This window comes from Triplophysa dalaica, chromosome 16 (assembly GCF_015846415.1).
Source record: "Triplophysa dalaica isolate WHDGS20190420 chromosome 16, ASM1584641v1, whole genome shotgun sequence".
NCBI lineage: Eukaryota > Metazoa > Chordata > Actinopteri > Cypriniformes > Nemacheilidae > Triplophysa > Triplophysa dalaica.
Genome location: NC_079557.1, coordinates 22,044,188 through 22,058,202, shown reverse-complemented (window position 1 = coordinate 22,058,202; position 14,015 = coordinate 22,044,188). Strand labels below are relative to the sequence as shown.

The 14,015-nt window shown below is 41.2% G+C and overlaps 1 protein-coding gene across 6 annotated transcripts in view; it reads left to right on the top strand.

The window, feature by feature from the left end:
* Window positions 1-14,015, top strand: part of gria3b (glutamate receptor, ionotropic, AMPA 3b) — an 84,458-nt gene that overhangs the window by 13,732 nt on the left and 56,711 nt on the right. For all 6 annotated transcript variants that reach the window (XR_008909220.1, XM_056769168.1, XM_056769169.1 and 3 more), the window contains exon 3: window positions 7,652-7,891. Coding sequence is in view for 5 of the 6 variants with exons in the window: in XM_056769168.1 (XP_056625146.1) it covers window positions 7,652-7,891 (240 nt within the window). In the remaining variant the exon portion in view is untranslated. The remainder of the gene's footprint in view (window positions 1-7,651; window positions 7,892-14,015) is intronic.

Below are 14,015 nucleotides of genomic sequence, written 5' to 3'. Positions count from 1 at the left end.
CTCTCACTCATTCACTCTCTCACTCTCTCTCTCTCTCTCTTTCACTCACTCACTCTCTCTCTCTCTTACTCACTCTCTCTCTCTCTTACTCACTCACACTCTCTCTCTCTCTCGCGCACTCGCTCGCTCAATAACTCATTCTCTCTCTCTCTCTTTCACTCACTCACTCACTCACTCACTCACTCACTCGTTCGTTCGCTCACTCACTCACACTCTCTCTCTCTCGCGCGCTCGCTCGCTCAATAACTCATTCTCTCTCTCTTTCACTCACTCACTCGTTCGCTCACTCACTCACTCACTCACTCTCTCACCCACATGTTCATCCACTGTTCCTCGGAGTAAACGCGAGCGGTTTCTCTCTCGGTTTCACGCATGGGCTGTGGGTGGATTCTGCAGTTCTTCTCATTGGGGGTCGACGCCTGTTTGTCTGACAGTTAATGCAATATTAAGTCACTCTGGAATCAGTCTACAAATGCTAGCAGTGCTGTATATTGTATGTTCTCTTTTTCTTAGTGTGGGCTCCGGCCGTTGTCACCCAAGTCCCTCAGCTGGATTGTTGTAACGTGGATCAGAAAGTTCATTATCCCGTCCAGCTACTGATTGAAAAGACAATCTGGAGCGATTCTATGCTTGAACCCCCTGATGGTGTGCATGGCTCAGAAGTTCTGTGTCCTCCTTTTAAAGAATGGAAAAGCAAAAGAAAGGAGAAAAATGTGATCTGTCAGAAGTGAAGCCCCGTTTCAAGGTTTGTGAAAGGGGACAATGGCTCCTAATCCTGCTATTGTAGTTGTTCTGCTGGCGCGGGTGACCTGCAGGGAGCTTGGTTGTGCAAAATAAGCAGCACAGACTTGCGGTCCTTTCCATTGTGTCGGCATCTCTGGCTGTCTTAGCGCCTGTCGCTTCCGTCACCTGTGCTTTGGCTTTGTGGCCCTGACCCTGGCTCTGTTTTAACTCAAGTGCGGCCCCATGGGGAATGGCTGGATCTCTCGTAGGCGAGCACACCACCTCTTCTATCTCTATTGTCTCTATGTCTTCCCTTTGCTTTTTGTCACAGCCCACTGGTATCTCACAATGTGCTGTATGTGCTGGATATGGAAGCCAAATGTTGGGCTGTAAGGCCGGTGACTGTGATGAGTCTGTCTGACCACATCCCTACTATGTGTCTGTACTGTATAGCATCAGGCATTAGGATGATGTGTCCCATATCACATAGTTAATGGAGAAAATTGTATATGGTGTTGTAATACAGCTCCATAAAATGGAAGGAAGGAGGCGGGAACCGGCAAACATTTAAACATTTAATAAAGTAATATAACAGCCGGCGGCCCCTCACGGATGACAGCCGGCGAACAAAACATAATATAAATACAAACATAACACAAGTTCTGGCCCGGTCCTCTCTCTTCGGCGGTCCGGTCGCTCGTTCCTTTTATATGCTCCCATCTCCTACATGATTCGAGGCCGGTGTGCGCACAGCTGGCGCTAATTCACAATTACTCACCGGACTCGAACCACGGTCTCGCCCCACCTACTCTACTACAGGTGTGAAGTCACTTAATGCTTTTTGTGCTAATGTTGCAGTAAAAGTGTACAAGTAGTTTTGTATTGGCTTTCCTTCAAAAGAATATTAAAGCTGCCAAAGGCTGTGTGGGTGAAAGGCTCCATCACAGAACGATGCAGCCTGGGTTATTTTCAATCCATGGTTGGCTCGAAAAGGATGAACCCAACATGCCCATGCTTGGGTAAAATATGCATATTTTCGCATGTTCATCCCGTTTTGACCCAACCATGGGTTGAAAATAACCAGTGTACTTAACACAGGTCACGAATTTATTGAGATGCTAATACTGCTTTCAGTGAAACACTGTTCGCATCAATACAATCTGTGGTATATAGATGCAATCTGATGACATGTTTGTCATTAAAACCAGAATCAGAAACTGTAGGTTTAGCATCAATGGAAGCTTTAGGAGCTTGTTTATCCAGTTCCACTCTGGGTTAAGAGTTAGGTTGTGATAGTGATCACGGAAAGTGGCTCAGAATTAACGAATAGTGCCCCAATGTGCTTCCATCCAACCACATACTGAAAATGTGTCAAGAGCAAAACTCTTGGCAGAAGCATACGATTGAAACGCAGCACACGTGGAGTTTCTTTCATGGTCTTTGAGTACTTTTACTTCATCTCACTGAGCCACTTCAAGACGACACATCTGTGCGCTGCTGCAGGCGAGACATAAGAAATGCAGAGATATATTCAAACTCCCAAGCTCCAAAATAAAGGGATTGTGAAGCTCAAGTCTGTAATGAAGCAGGCCGGGAGTCCCTCTTTGCTCTAGCATTACAACCTCAGCAAGGACTCCTGAAAGATGAGATGGAAAAGTGGACTGCTTTTTCTTAAAGACTGAAAGTGGGCTTGAGAGAGAGGCAAAAGCATTCTTTAAATGATAGCTTCAAGGTTAAAGAGCCCTCCCTCCCACCCGTGGCTTGTTTAGTTATTCTGGACAGAAGCAGACGACTGAAAGAGAGAGTGCATTGGGAGACTTGCCTCTAAATTTGTGCCTCTAATCAAGCAAACAATGCAAATCCCTTTCTGGCCGGGGTTGGGGCACTGCATGTCATGAATTCGGACACACCGTTTGAACATTAGTGCGGCCGGTCAGCGGCTCGTATGTGAGCGTCACTGCCGCAGAGGAGGCTGTGATGGATAGATACGTGGGTGAAGCAAGAGCGCCAACTTGACGAATGTGGAGCGGCTGAAATGAAAGTAGAGAGAGAGAGCTTTCGAGAAGAACAGCAGACTGACATTTTCTCATTGGGCATTACATGAAAGCCAGTTAAAACGCACGCCACCCACAGTCCTTTTGTAAATGGCTTCTCTTGGAAACTGCAGCTACCCAGAGGAAGAGACGATTTGCAAATGGCCTCCTTGACTGCTTCTCCTGAGCTCGCTGCCCACGCCATCTTCTGCCACGGGGGCGGTTATCATGAGGTCAGCTGCTAGAAACACTCAGTCCAAGGTCGTTACTTTGCTGTGTTCTACTGAAATCACCTTAAAGTTTAACCCTGGGACTGTACTTCAAAATCTGACAAGTAGCAATGGTTTTATTCAATGGTTTTAGTCATCCTGCGATAGGAAAGGCTTCCCACGGCTCTATTTTGAAGCCAATCATTTAGATTAATAATCTTTTCTACGCATGTTGGCTTTTTTAACTGTGTGTAAAAGGGTTGAATAGCAGAGTATATATCAAAATAGCATTAACAGCAATAATAATAACACTGTGCAGTGCTAAAACCACAGCGTCTCCATCATCATCATGTTTAGGCTCCGCAGCCCACTTTCTCCATGTAAAATCATGCTGTTCTGGGCCAGTTGGCATGGTTACAGTTTCTCTTTCTGCTGTCCTGCCACAAAATCAAGATCCAGTGCTGCTTTAATACAGCTCAAATGAAACAGTTTGGGTTTTAATTGTGTTAAATTAAGGCGACGGTGATGGAGTCATCAGAGCGCGTTCGTGATCAGGTAGGGTGGAAGAAAAGCAGTTTCATTCCTGGGGCTATAACTGGACACATTAACCAAAACAAATCTTCTGGATACAGGTTAGGTAACACAATGAGATGTTTGGCCAGCCCTTTCTTCAGATTAGCCTGTAAAGAGTCCAGAGTCCATTGGATTGTAGAATGGCACGACTCCAGCTATATTCTCCCGCTCAGAGCTGATTGGGGATTAGGCAGTTGTTGGAGACTTTGTAAACAGCTTTCTGAAAATCCAATTACAGAATATCATAAGCTGTACATGCATCAACCTCACTCGTAAACCCCCTCGGGGGACAAAAAAAATACGTATAAGGGGATTGGTGTGACCGTAACACATTTGCTCTGCGAAGATATTCAGTCAGAAAACTCACAATGTTCAAGTGAATTTACTGCATGTGCTCAATCTGTATTTGGTGGGGTTCATGTGTGTTTCTCTGTGTCGACACCGCTTTATTTCTGAAGGTCATGTGTAAAGTTGTGATATTAAAATCATTTATTTGAGTGACAAGTGCAAGTCAGCTGTTGATAAAGTGACTTCTCTAGGACAGAGCTGTGTTTGGAAACATTACGTTCATTGTTCAGATTTGAAAGTTTATGCAAAATATTTTGTTATAGGTTTTTGGGTGACACTATTTAAATTTAAAGAATAGATGTTGGACAGTAGCTGATTTTTTATTCACCCGTCAAAGGTACATTTGACCTCACTATGAGACTCAAGCTGACTTTGTGCTTCATAACCCTTCCACTGACCTCAAATAAACTTGAACATCTCTGAAAAGTATCCTGATTGGTTTTTAAAACAGTGAGTTTTGATAAAAGCCAACAAGAAAAAACATTTACATGATGATAACATAAATAGATGATAATGTCGTTTTCATGTGCTCTTTTCTCATGTCTTCTGAAGCTCGATCTTGATGGTGTGAGGGAACCCACGTGGCTCTTTTCAAAACTCATGTGGCTTGCCAGGTGTCTTACCCTCAATCAACATTTGATTGTTAAAAACATCATAATATATATGAATATTTCATGTTGTCCCAGCAGAACTCACTGTAATCACATGTAAAAAGTTTTTTAAAACACACCATGCAGCAAAGTGTCCGGTGATCAGATGGAAACACAATGTGACACGTCAGTATGGATGCACTGTGTTTAGCTCCTCAAGTCCGTGTGAGATCTCATATAAAGTCCATACACACAGCTGTAAATTTTGACAGAGGAGTTTCAATACTGGTGTGTAAGGGTCTTTAACACTCACTAACCAAACAACAAAACGATTAGCAAGACGCTGGTTATGTCTCTATCATGAGGTATTGCGTAGACCGGTCGATGTATGACATCAAAGTGGCACGCGTGCAGAGCTCCGTGTGCTTTTGAAACTCTTCTCGCACTATTCTGATGTCACACATACACCGATCTGTCTGCAGCATTTCAAAAGTCAGATGCACCTACTGCAGAGAAAAAAAAGGAGAATACGCAGAATTTCGTGAGTATCAGTTCTATAGGAACGTGCACTTTCGAATTGTTATGTGTTAGATGTAATGAAGTTTAATTAAATTGAGGTCTAATGTAAACCTGTAAGTTGTTTATAAGTCATGGAAATCATTTTTGGATCCCAGATGTATGCTCTGTTGCCTTTGTTGCAATGGCAAATGAAAAAGGTATCCGACCTATGAGAATCAAGAGGATCTTGTGGTTTCTACAAATATAATATCAGTTCAACATAAAAGAAGTGTTTACATTTTTTATGTCTTGGCAGACGCTTTTATCCATAGCGACTTACATTGCAATGACCTAAACATTTATACATGCAATCCACTGGGATCAAACCCACAACCTTGCGTTATTGACGCAATGCTCTTACCACTGAACTAATGTAAAGTTTAAGAGTGTGTTTGTTTGTTTTGGTCAAATTTTTGAAGCCAGGCCGTTCATGTTCCAAATGCTGTTTATTAAAATGTTGTACAAATATCATGGAGTATTTCTGTGGGTCATACATAACTTGTCACTTTGCAGTCTTTTGAAAGGAGGTTGAAAACATCTCACATGATGATCTTTTCATGATTTCAGCTTGTTCTGAATATAAACCCTGACTGAAACACTGAAAGATTCAAATGTGTGTGTGTTTGACAGTTTCATTCAAAGTGTACCGTTACTGTTGCCTTTTAACAATTATGCATTTAAAACACATTATGATATTAAATCAGTTATATTGGGATAAAATATTCTCTCTCACACACACAAAAGCTGAATATATCAAGATAGTTATAATGATTACAAAGACATGCTACTGAGAACATTATGAAACAAGAGCTGAATAAAAGGGACAGCTACAGATTTATGTGTGAAGTTTATTATATTTATGTGAAGTTATACTGTGGAAAATATGATATCATCCAGTAAATCCGAGTAACAAACTGACCAGTGAACATTATCATCTGTGCTGGTCGCCTTCATTTAAATCGTGCGACGGTGACATTTATAGATGCCACTCTGTGTAGCTTGAATTTTGCTCTAGAAATATCGACATGCCATAATTGTATTGACTAGATGGTCGGTAACAGTTATTCAGGTTCATAAAATACATAATAAACATAACAAATCATATTTATTGAAAATGCAGAAATCCTTATTTAAGAGATATTCACTATAAAAAGCATGAAGTGGTTGTGATAAAGAGTCCAGATGTATTAATGTATGTTGTTGTGGTGAGTCATGATGACCACAGGCCAGAGAAAGAAGAATGACGGCTTTATCACGGTCACACTCCCCATGTCATTATAAACCAATTATATGAGGCCAAATTTAAAAAGAGATGAATCCCAAAATCCGTCGATACTCTTAGTGAACATACAATGTGTTTTGATGGGTTTTGTGCTTGTAAGTCCTGTTGATGGGGGTGTGGTTTCCATTTTTATGTAGAATCCTCCTTTAGAAGGTACTGAAATGTGAAAAGTGGGTGTGGTCGGTAATGATGTAATGTAATGTTGGTGTTCCTGATGGAGGATCTCAACACGCGTGTCTCATGTACTGTATATATGGAGGGGGTTTTCTATTTAACATCCAGCGCAGTATGCAGAAGAAGAGGAGGTGGATCATGAAAGCGCTCGTCTTTGACAGACGTCGTGCATCATTAGGGCAAGAGGATTCCTGTTTTCAGCTGACATTTCAAAACAACTGTTTGAAGGACTTCACATGTCTCCTCACAAGAGCAGAGACAATTACTTGCTCAAAGGCCCAGAGGAGCATCTTCCTCCGAGTGTGTTGTGTGTGTTTGAGGGGGTGGGTGGAAATGCGCTAGAACGAGAAGAGAGAAAAGAGGACAGTGAGTACAGAACGCCTGATGATCCAGTCTGACATTTACAGCGATGTGCTCCAGGTCTGTGGGCCATGTATGATGGTGGTGGTGGAAAGACGGCTTCAAGGGCATGACACTGCCATCACGCTATCTCAGACTGAAATGAGCCGTTGGGACCGAGTCTTTCTTAATGATTCTTATCTTTTCACCACCGGTGCCCTCTTGGTCATTTGAAGCAGTCAGGCATGGAGAATTGGAGAAATCTTCATGTCTGAATGAGGAACCTACTGTATGAAGCATAATACCGACGATCGCTCGATGGAAATTTTGATCAAATTTGATAATTAGTTCAGTGTATAAAATGAACATGAGCTGTGAAACATGTCTTTCTTTTCTGTGTTGTTCCTTCTACAAAACTAGCCCTTGGCGACAGTAAATAACTCAGATCATTCATTGAAAGTATGTGATTTGTATAATTACGTTTCATTTGCTTCAAGTGTTTTGGGAGAACACAGAACGGCTCATCAGTTGTGTATTTTCTTTAAGGCCAGAGTGTGTTGTTTAGTGGTCGACACGCAATTATATCTCCACTCACACGAGCGCAGTCAAAACAAATGTACACATTGAAAACGATTTCTTCTTCATTTCCATCACCCACATGACAACAACATCCCACTCTGTTTTGCACGACTGCTTATCTTGACGACAAATGATGTGGTTGTTTTCCCCGTCACGTTTGTTTAGGACACCTCTTATCAGTTGAGTTGATGGTGTTTTGATGAAGAAACTAACGCCTGCTCCCTCCTCTCGCTCTGTTCACAGTTTGTTCGCAGTTCTCCAGAGGTGTGTACGCCATCTTCGGCTTCTACGATAAGAAGTCCATGAACACGCTGACTTCCTTCTGCGGCGCCCTCCACACCTCCTTCGTCACGCCCAGTTACCCCATCGACTCAGACGTGCAGTTCGTCATTCAGATGCGGCCGCCGCTGAGGGGGGCCGTCCTCAGTCTCCTGTCTCACTACAAGTGGGACAAGTTTGTGTACCTGTACGACACAGACAGAGGTGAGTGGTCTCAGTAATGCTGTCGGGTTGAGCTTTGATGTTTTTTCCGGGTTTATAGCACATACACAGCGGGGCAGATGGAGGACGCCCCATTTGGGTGGAGATAGAGCGCCTGAAGTGCTGGTGCAAAGGTTCAGAAAGCTCTGGATATGTGATGAATTTAGAACCCGTGTCGTGTGGCCCAGATCTGAACGGCACAGAAAAATTTGGGGCCCTAAAATACTTCACTTAATAAAGCTCTCGCTTACCTCACTGCGCTAATCCACCGTTTGCGCAGCGATATTGATGTTGAACGACTACAGGTGTCTCAAAACGTGTTCTATACGTGAAAATCTGTATCATAAAATATATCATTAGGTAAATGGAGTGGCAGTAAAAGAAGGTAGAGCAGTAAAATAATGCCATCCTGAAGTGTCTTTGTTACCCAATTAAAAATTCAGTCCCGCAACACCGGCCATGCCTCATCGCCCTCTTTCCCCGAGCGCACCTGTTCCCCGGCCACGGTTTGTGTTTACTAATCATAGAGAGGTCACAATCTCCATTTGACCCTGCAGACATCTGGACGGTAATTCTTCTAGTGCAGATAACTTCTCTCTCACAACATCTGCGCAGTCATTTCACTGTCAAGCCCACACGCCGCACTGCAGTTCTGTTTAACCGTTCATTTCCATGCAGTCGCTCAAATCAGAGCAATTAATAAACCTCAAGTGCTTTCTGTTGAGGAAATCTGCCGCGAGTCAAACCGTCTGGAGGAGGAACTCAAGCTGCAGGCTGTGGCATTTCGGGTTTGGCTCGAGCCCGTCGGCGTCCTGCGCTTTAGTTCACGATGGCTCTTTTGCCCAAAAGTTTATTCCTAATTAGATGAGACGCAGAAATCTGGCACAGACGGCTGGAGGAGACTCTTCCCGCTCCTATCTCAATGTGTCTTTCTGAATCCACCTGGATTCTTTCTTTCACTTCTGCCTTAAAGGTCAATTCCTCTAAGTGGCTGAGAAGCTTCTCCATTCACTGACAGATAATGCAGAAAAGAGAGATTTTACGCCACAGCCTTTTAGAAGACTCGATGTAAATTTGTAAAATCACAGAACACTGAAAATAATCTTTTGCCATGAAAAATGTGTGCATCATAATACAACAACAAAACTTCAACTCTAGACTAATGCCAACATGAATCAAATACTTACTAAACTGAACCAACACAAATCATTTAATGCAGTAGAAATAGATATGTGAGACGTTTTACAATGAGGACTGTCTAAATGATAATTACAATGTTTTCATTTTGTCTGCACTTACATTCAATAGTATGTAATATAATCATTAAATATTAGGGATGTAACAATATCAACATCTCACTCTCTGATAATACCTGGGGTATATAGTTACATTTACATTTCATTACATTTAGCAGACGCTTTTATCCAAAGCGACATACATTGCTTTATCCTATACATTTTACATAGGTATTTGCAATCCCCTGGGATCGAACCCACAACACAATGCTCTTACCACTGAGCTACAGGAAAGTCCACGGTGCAGTATTTATTGCACTATTTTAAATGAGAAATGATGACTTGGAAAGCATTCTCTTTTCTTTATCCTCTTATCATAAGTGTTGTTTAGAGGTTGAGTAAATGAGATGGGTCTAATGACCTAAAAATCCCTTTCAAAGGTAACATCTATTATTTTTACTAGCATTCTCTATGTTGGGTAGGAAGACCTATCGTTTCACACAGTCATGTGACCACCATAATATGGAGACAGTTTTGCTCTTGTGATATCACAATATCCATAATATTGTTACATCGCTATTAAATATTGAAATACTGTTTCAAACTCTTCTTCAGTTCAGTCTGTTGATGTTCTCTATGGCCGTATGTTACTTACACGTAAGACCGTAAGCTTGTCACAATGCACAACATAACACAGACTGATTCTCAGCTCAAATTTACAATTATTATCCACAACAGCATTAGGAATATTATTGTTGCAGCAGACACCTGTGACGGCCAAAGGCATGATAATGTAGCATGAAAACACTATAGCCTCAGAGTCATGCCAAGCCTCACGACCAGCCAGCATCTCTCCCTCAAAGACAGCGCTGAAATGTAATCCTTATTACTGCAACCCCGAGAGAGGATTAACAGGCTTTATTAAAGCACTTCATCACACACACACACACACATGTGCTGTACACATGAGTGTGGTGGAGACATGTCTTACGGCTTCCATCAAACAGGTGGAGTTGTTATCTTTAAAGGCGGGGTTAACCACAGAATATTTACTCAAAAAAAGAAACGATTCTCAGCAGTCAGTTCAGATCCACTTTGTCATGTACCAGAATAATACATTGAGCTGAGATGATGATATCCCGTCTGGCTAACCTCTCTGAAGGCCGACCTTCACAACATTCATTTCTTCTGTATAGTCAAGTTTGATCCTCATCTCTGTAACCCTTCACCAGACACAGGTTAAACGTCGTTTGCGGGGACACATGACTAGGGTTGGGTTTCCAATTCTGGATCAATTCTATAAAAAAGGAATGGGATCTTTAAAAAAAATTGATTCGACTTAACGATTCCAGACCACACAGTCACATAAACAGGAATGCACCGTGTTTGATGCGTTGTGCATCCCGAGTGCCGCCGCTGATGACACTATTGCAGGAGCCATGCGCACCAATGTTACGTAATGTTTTCCTACCTGTTTAGTTTATACTGCTACAGGAATCTGATAGTGTATTTCCGTTGTTAACTCATTCTACATATTTATTTAATACTGGTGGTACAATATGATAGGATGTTGCGCTGTAAATTAATCCTACTTTAATTTTAAGCTGGTAGGACTATCTGACAGAGTATTTTGTATTGTAAAATCGTCCTACCTGTTTATTCTGTCGATGTGGTTTAGATTAAGTTTTGCACTGCGGTAGGAGTAAATCTGACAGGGTAAGACAATCGACAGAACACATGATGCTTCACTAGGACCCCCTTCGCCCTCGCTTCGAAAGGAAGGCTCTCAAAAGACATTTTTTTTGTGTTCAGCTGTAACTAATGGCACAAAAGAAATATTTTTGATCTTGCTTGACTTATATTGTGTTTTCACCGCTTTGAATCAAAACTAAGAATCATTAGGAATCGGAATCGATAAGCAGAATGGAATTTGTAATCGGAACCAATACATTTGAAACGATGCCATTATATAAAAGTCACAACAAGACCGTCATGTAACCAACCATCCTAAAATCAAACGAATCTTTCTACTTTCTGTCCAACATCAGAAAGATTATGTAAACAATCTACATAAATATAATTCTGCAGTGTATGCACACAAATGTAAGTGTGTGTGAGCAGGAGAGAAGAAGTGAGATGGATTTTGGCCTTTGTAAAGTGGTGTATGGTCAGGTATGGGCAGATAATTGCGGAGCTTGTGCAGCAGAGACGGATGATTACAGGCTTTATTGTCTCTCGCAGGCACAATCAACCTTACCTCATGTCCCTGATTCAGCACACTCACTGCCACTTGATTTATGACTCTCTCTCTCTCTCAGAGACACTGTTTGACTTGCATTCTCTCTCTTATGTGCTTTGAATTTCACATACTGTATTTCTCTCTGTGCTTCTTAAGTTCACTGTGTGTGGAATAGTGAGTGACACTGCCTGATAACTTCTGAGATGTACTCTGTATTAACCCTACTCTATTAGGTTGTGAGGGACATCCAGTTATCATTTTAACAAATATGCTTGTTTTGCATTCTTAATCTGATCTTTAAAATATCTTATAAAATGATGGTTCTTGATTCTGATTGGTTGAGCCGAGTTCCAAGCTGTTATAAAATATCCCCATCTATAATCACTCATCGCATTGCTTAGTCTAAATATCTCTTTATTTACTTTATTTTATGAAAAAGGGTTTTATAAAAGCAATAAGCCGTGTGAAGCAGTGGTTTAATGACTTCACATCGTGCCACAACACGCTTAGCTGTTATAAAATGCACTGTAACCACTGCTTCACACAGCTTTTTGCTTTATTAACTTCAAAAGTATGATCGTTTTTTTTACCATAACATAAACTACGGCTGTCAGAATATTCTTCAAGATTTAACCCTGAAGAATTAAACCTAAAGTTTTTTTTCGTTTTGTTTGACAGTTGTGACTGGCGATTTTGGAAAAGTAATGCAAGTGATGTGTGGAAGAGACCAGCAGTCGTCTCTATAGAAACTCAAATACGTTTATCCCAAATACTGTATAAAATATGGACGTAGTGTCCGTGACGTCACCCGCAGGTTTGTGAAGTGTAAAAATAAAGCCTAAAGTAGGCGGAGCCGGATCTGGGGACACTCCCCATTCATTAATGCGTCACTCCCAGATAATCAAAAATGGGCATAGAGGCGGTACGTGTGTGGATCTGATGTGCCTTGTTGCTAAAACAAACCACGCCCGCCAAGCTCGACGTATTGGCTGTTGACATTTAAAAGTTTACTTTTGAGGTAAATTACCTGAAACTACACAAAAAAGGATGATGTGACAGATAATTGGACAACTGTCACTCAAGTGGCCACGCCCTTAATTATGCAGAATTTTAAGGCTTAATATAATATAAAAGGATGAGTTATTAAAAAAATCCCCACCTCACAGTTGTCATGAAGGGAAAAATGACCTATATAGACCAAAATATGTTTTTATTACCAGGCTCTAAACATGATGTTTTGTGCTGTAAAGTTGCCCATTTAACAATCGGTGAGTTTTAGTCACTTGCGTGTTGGTTTCACGAGAGAGACTGGAAGATGGCCGTTTGGTTTATCCACATCAAGCCGCCCACACTGATCATCAACGCTGGAATATGATGTAGTTCAGTTAATGGTGGTCCAAATCAATACTTACAACAATGAACATGGGAAGGTATAGTGCAGAAAGACATACACAACATACTCAATGCATAGAAATGTGTTCGGTTCCTTTTGTATATCTTTTCCTGTTTGATGGACCTGGACGTAAAGCAATGAAGAATACAAGAAAATAAAATGCCACCATTTAATGGTGCAGAGATCTCACACATTCTGTACATGCTCATCCACTTTTAAATGGAGAGAAAAACATTCTCATATTTTTGTTATCAAAGTGTGTACGCGTCCACTTAAACTCAGTCATTTGTCACTTGATTAACTAACACTGAGACATATTACAGCCAGTGTTGGTTCTGTGTAATGTCTGATAATCTGTTTATATTCAATGATAAATATGGCAAATATATTCATATTTTTGCATGTTGTGTAGCTTATGGTTCATGCACTTCTAAATAAACGTAACTTGCATTTTGTTTAGAAATTAAAGACATTTTTAAAGATAAACAAAATATCAAAAAAGATCTTAAAGATGTTCAATTTATATCTGGCATTGCTGTTGCAGATCCCTCTGTAAATGTGTTGCCACGCCTCGGGTTACAGTAAAAGCAAAAAACTGCATCCACTTTGGATTTATGTATAACATCCTTCACGAGTCTGTGTGATTGTTTTCTCACTTCTAATGAATTTACGCAAGCCCTCCAATAAACAACTCTCATAATGGCTGTGTGTGGTGTTTGTGAGCATCACAAGAACATCTTCAGTCTAATGACTGCAATCCATTACCAGATGTGCAATAGCAAACACTAATCTACATAATGCACACATACACAACTACTGCACGTGTCAATACAGGGCTCGTTGAATGAAAAAGCACATTTATCATCTTCCGTTTGCAGCGGCCATGGAGAAATGAGATTTCAGTGGCCCGTGATAAACCGCAGCCACACCGCTGAACTCTTTAAGCTGTGATTGATACAGACAGAACCCAACACAATCAATTGTTAAATATTCCAGCGCAGTGTTGCCGGTTTAAATATATCAGCACAGTGCGTTTTAACTCCATCATTACATGTTTATTCTGTTGGGCCTGAGAGAAATGGACGGCATTATCACTACAGTACTGAAGCCCAACACAACAGCGCTCAATACTGCGTGGCGAGACTTGTACTTAAAGATGCTTTGTGATGCGTGTCAGCCTAAATCCAGCAATATTCCTCCTTTATTGACTAAAAGCTTTTCATTAGAGTCAATAAAACATAGAAGTCTTCCCACCGTGAG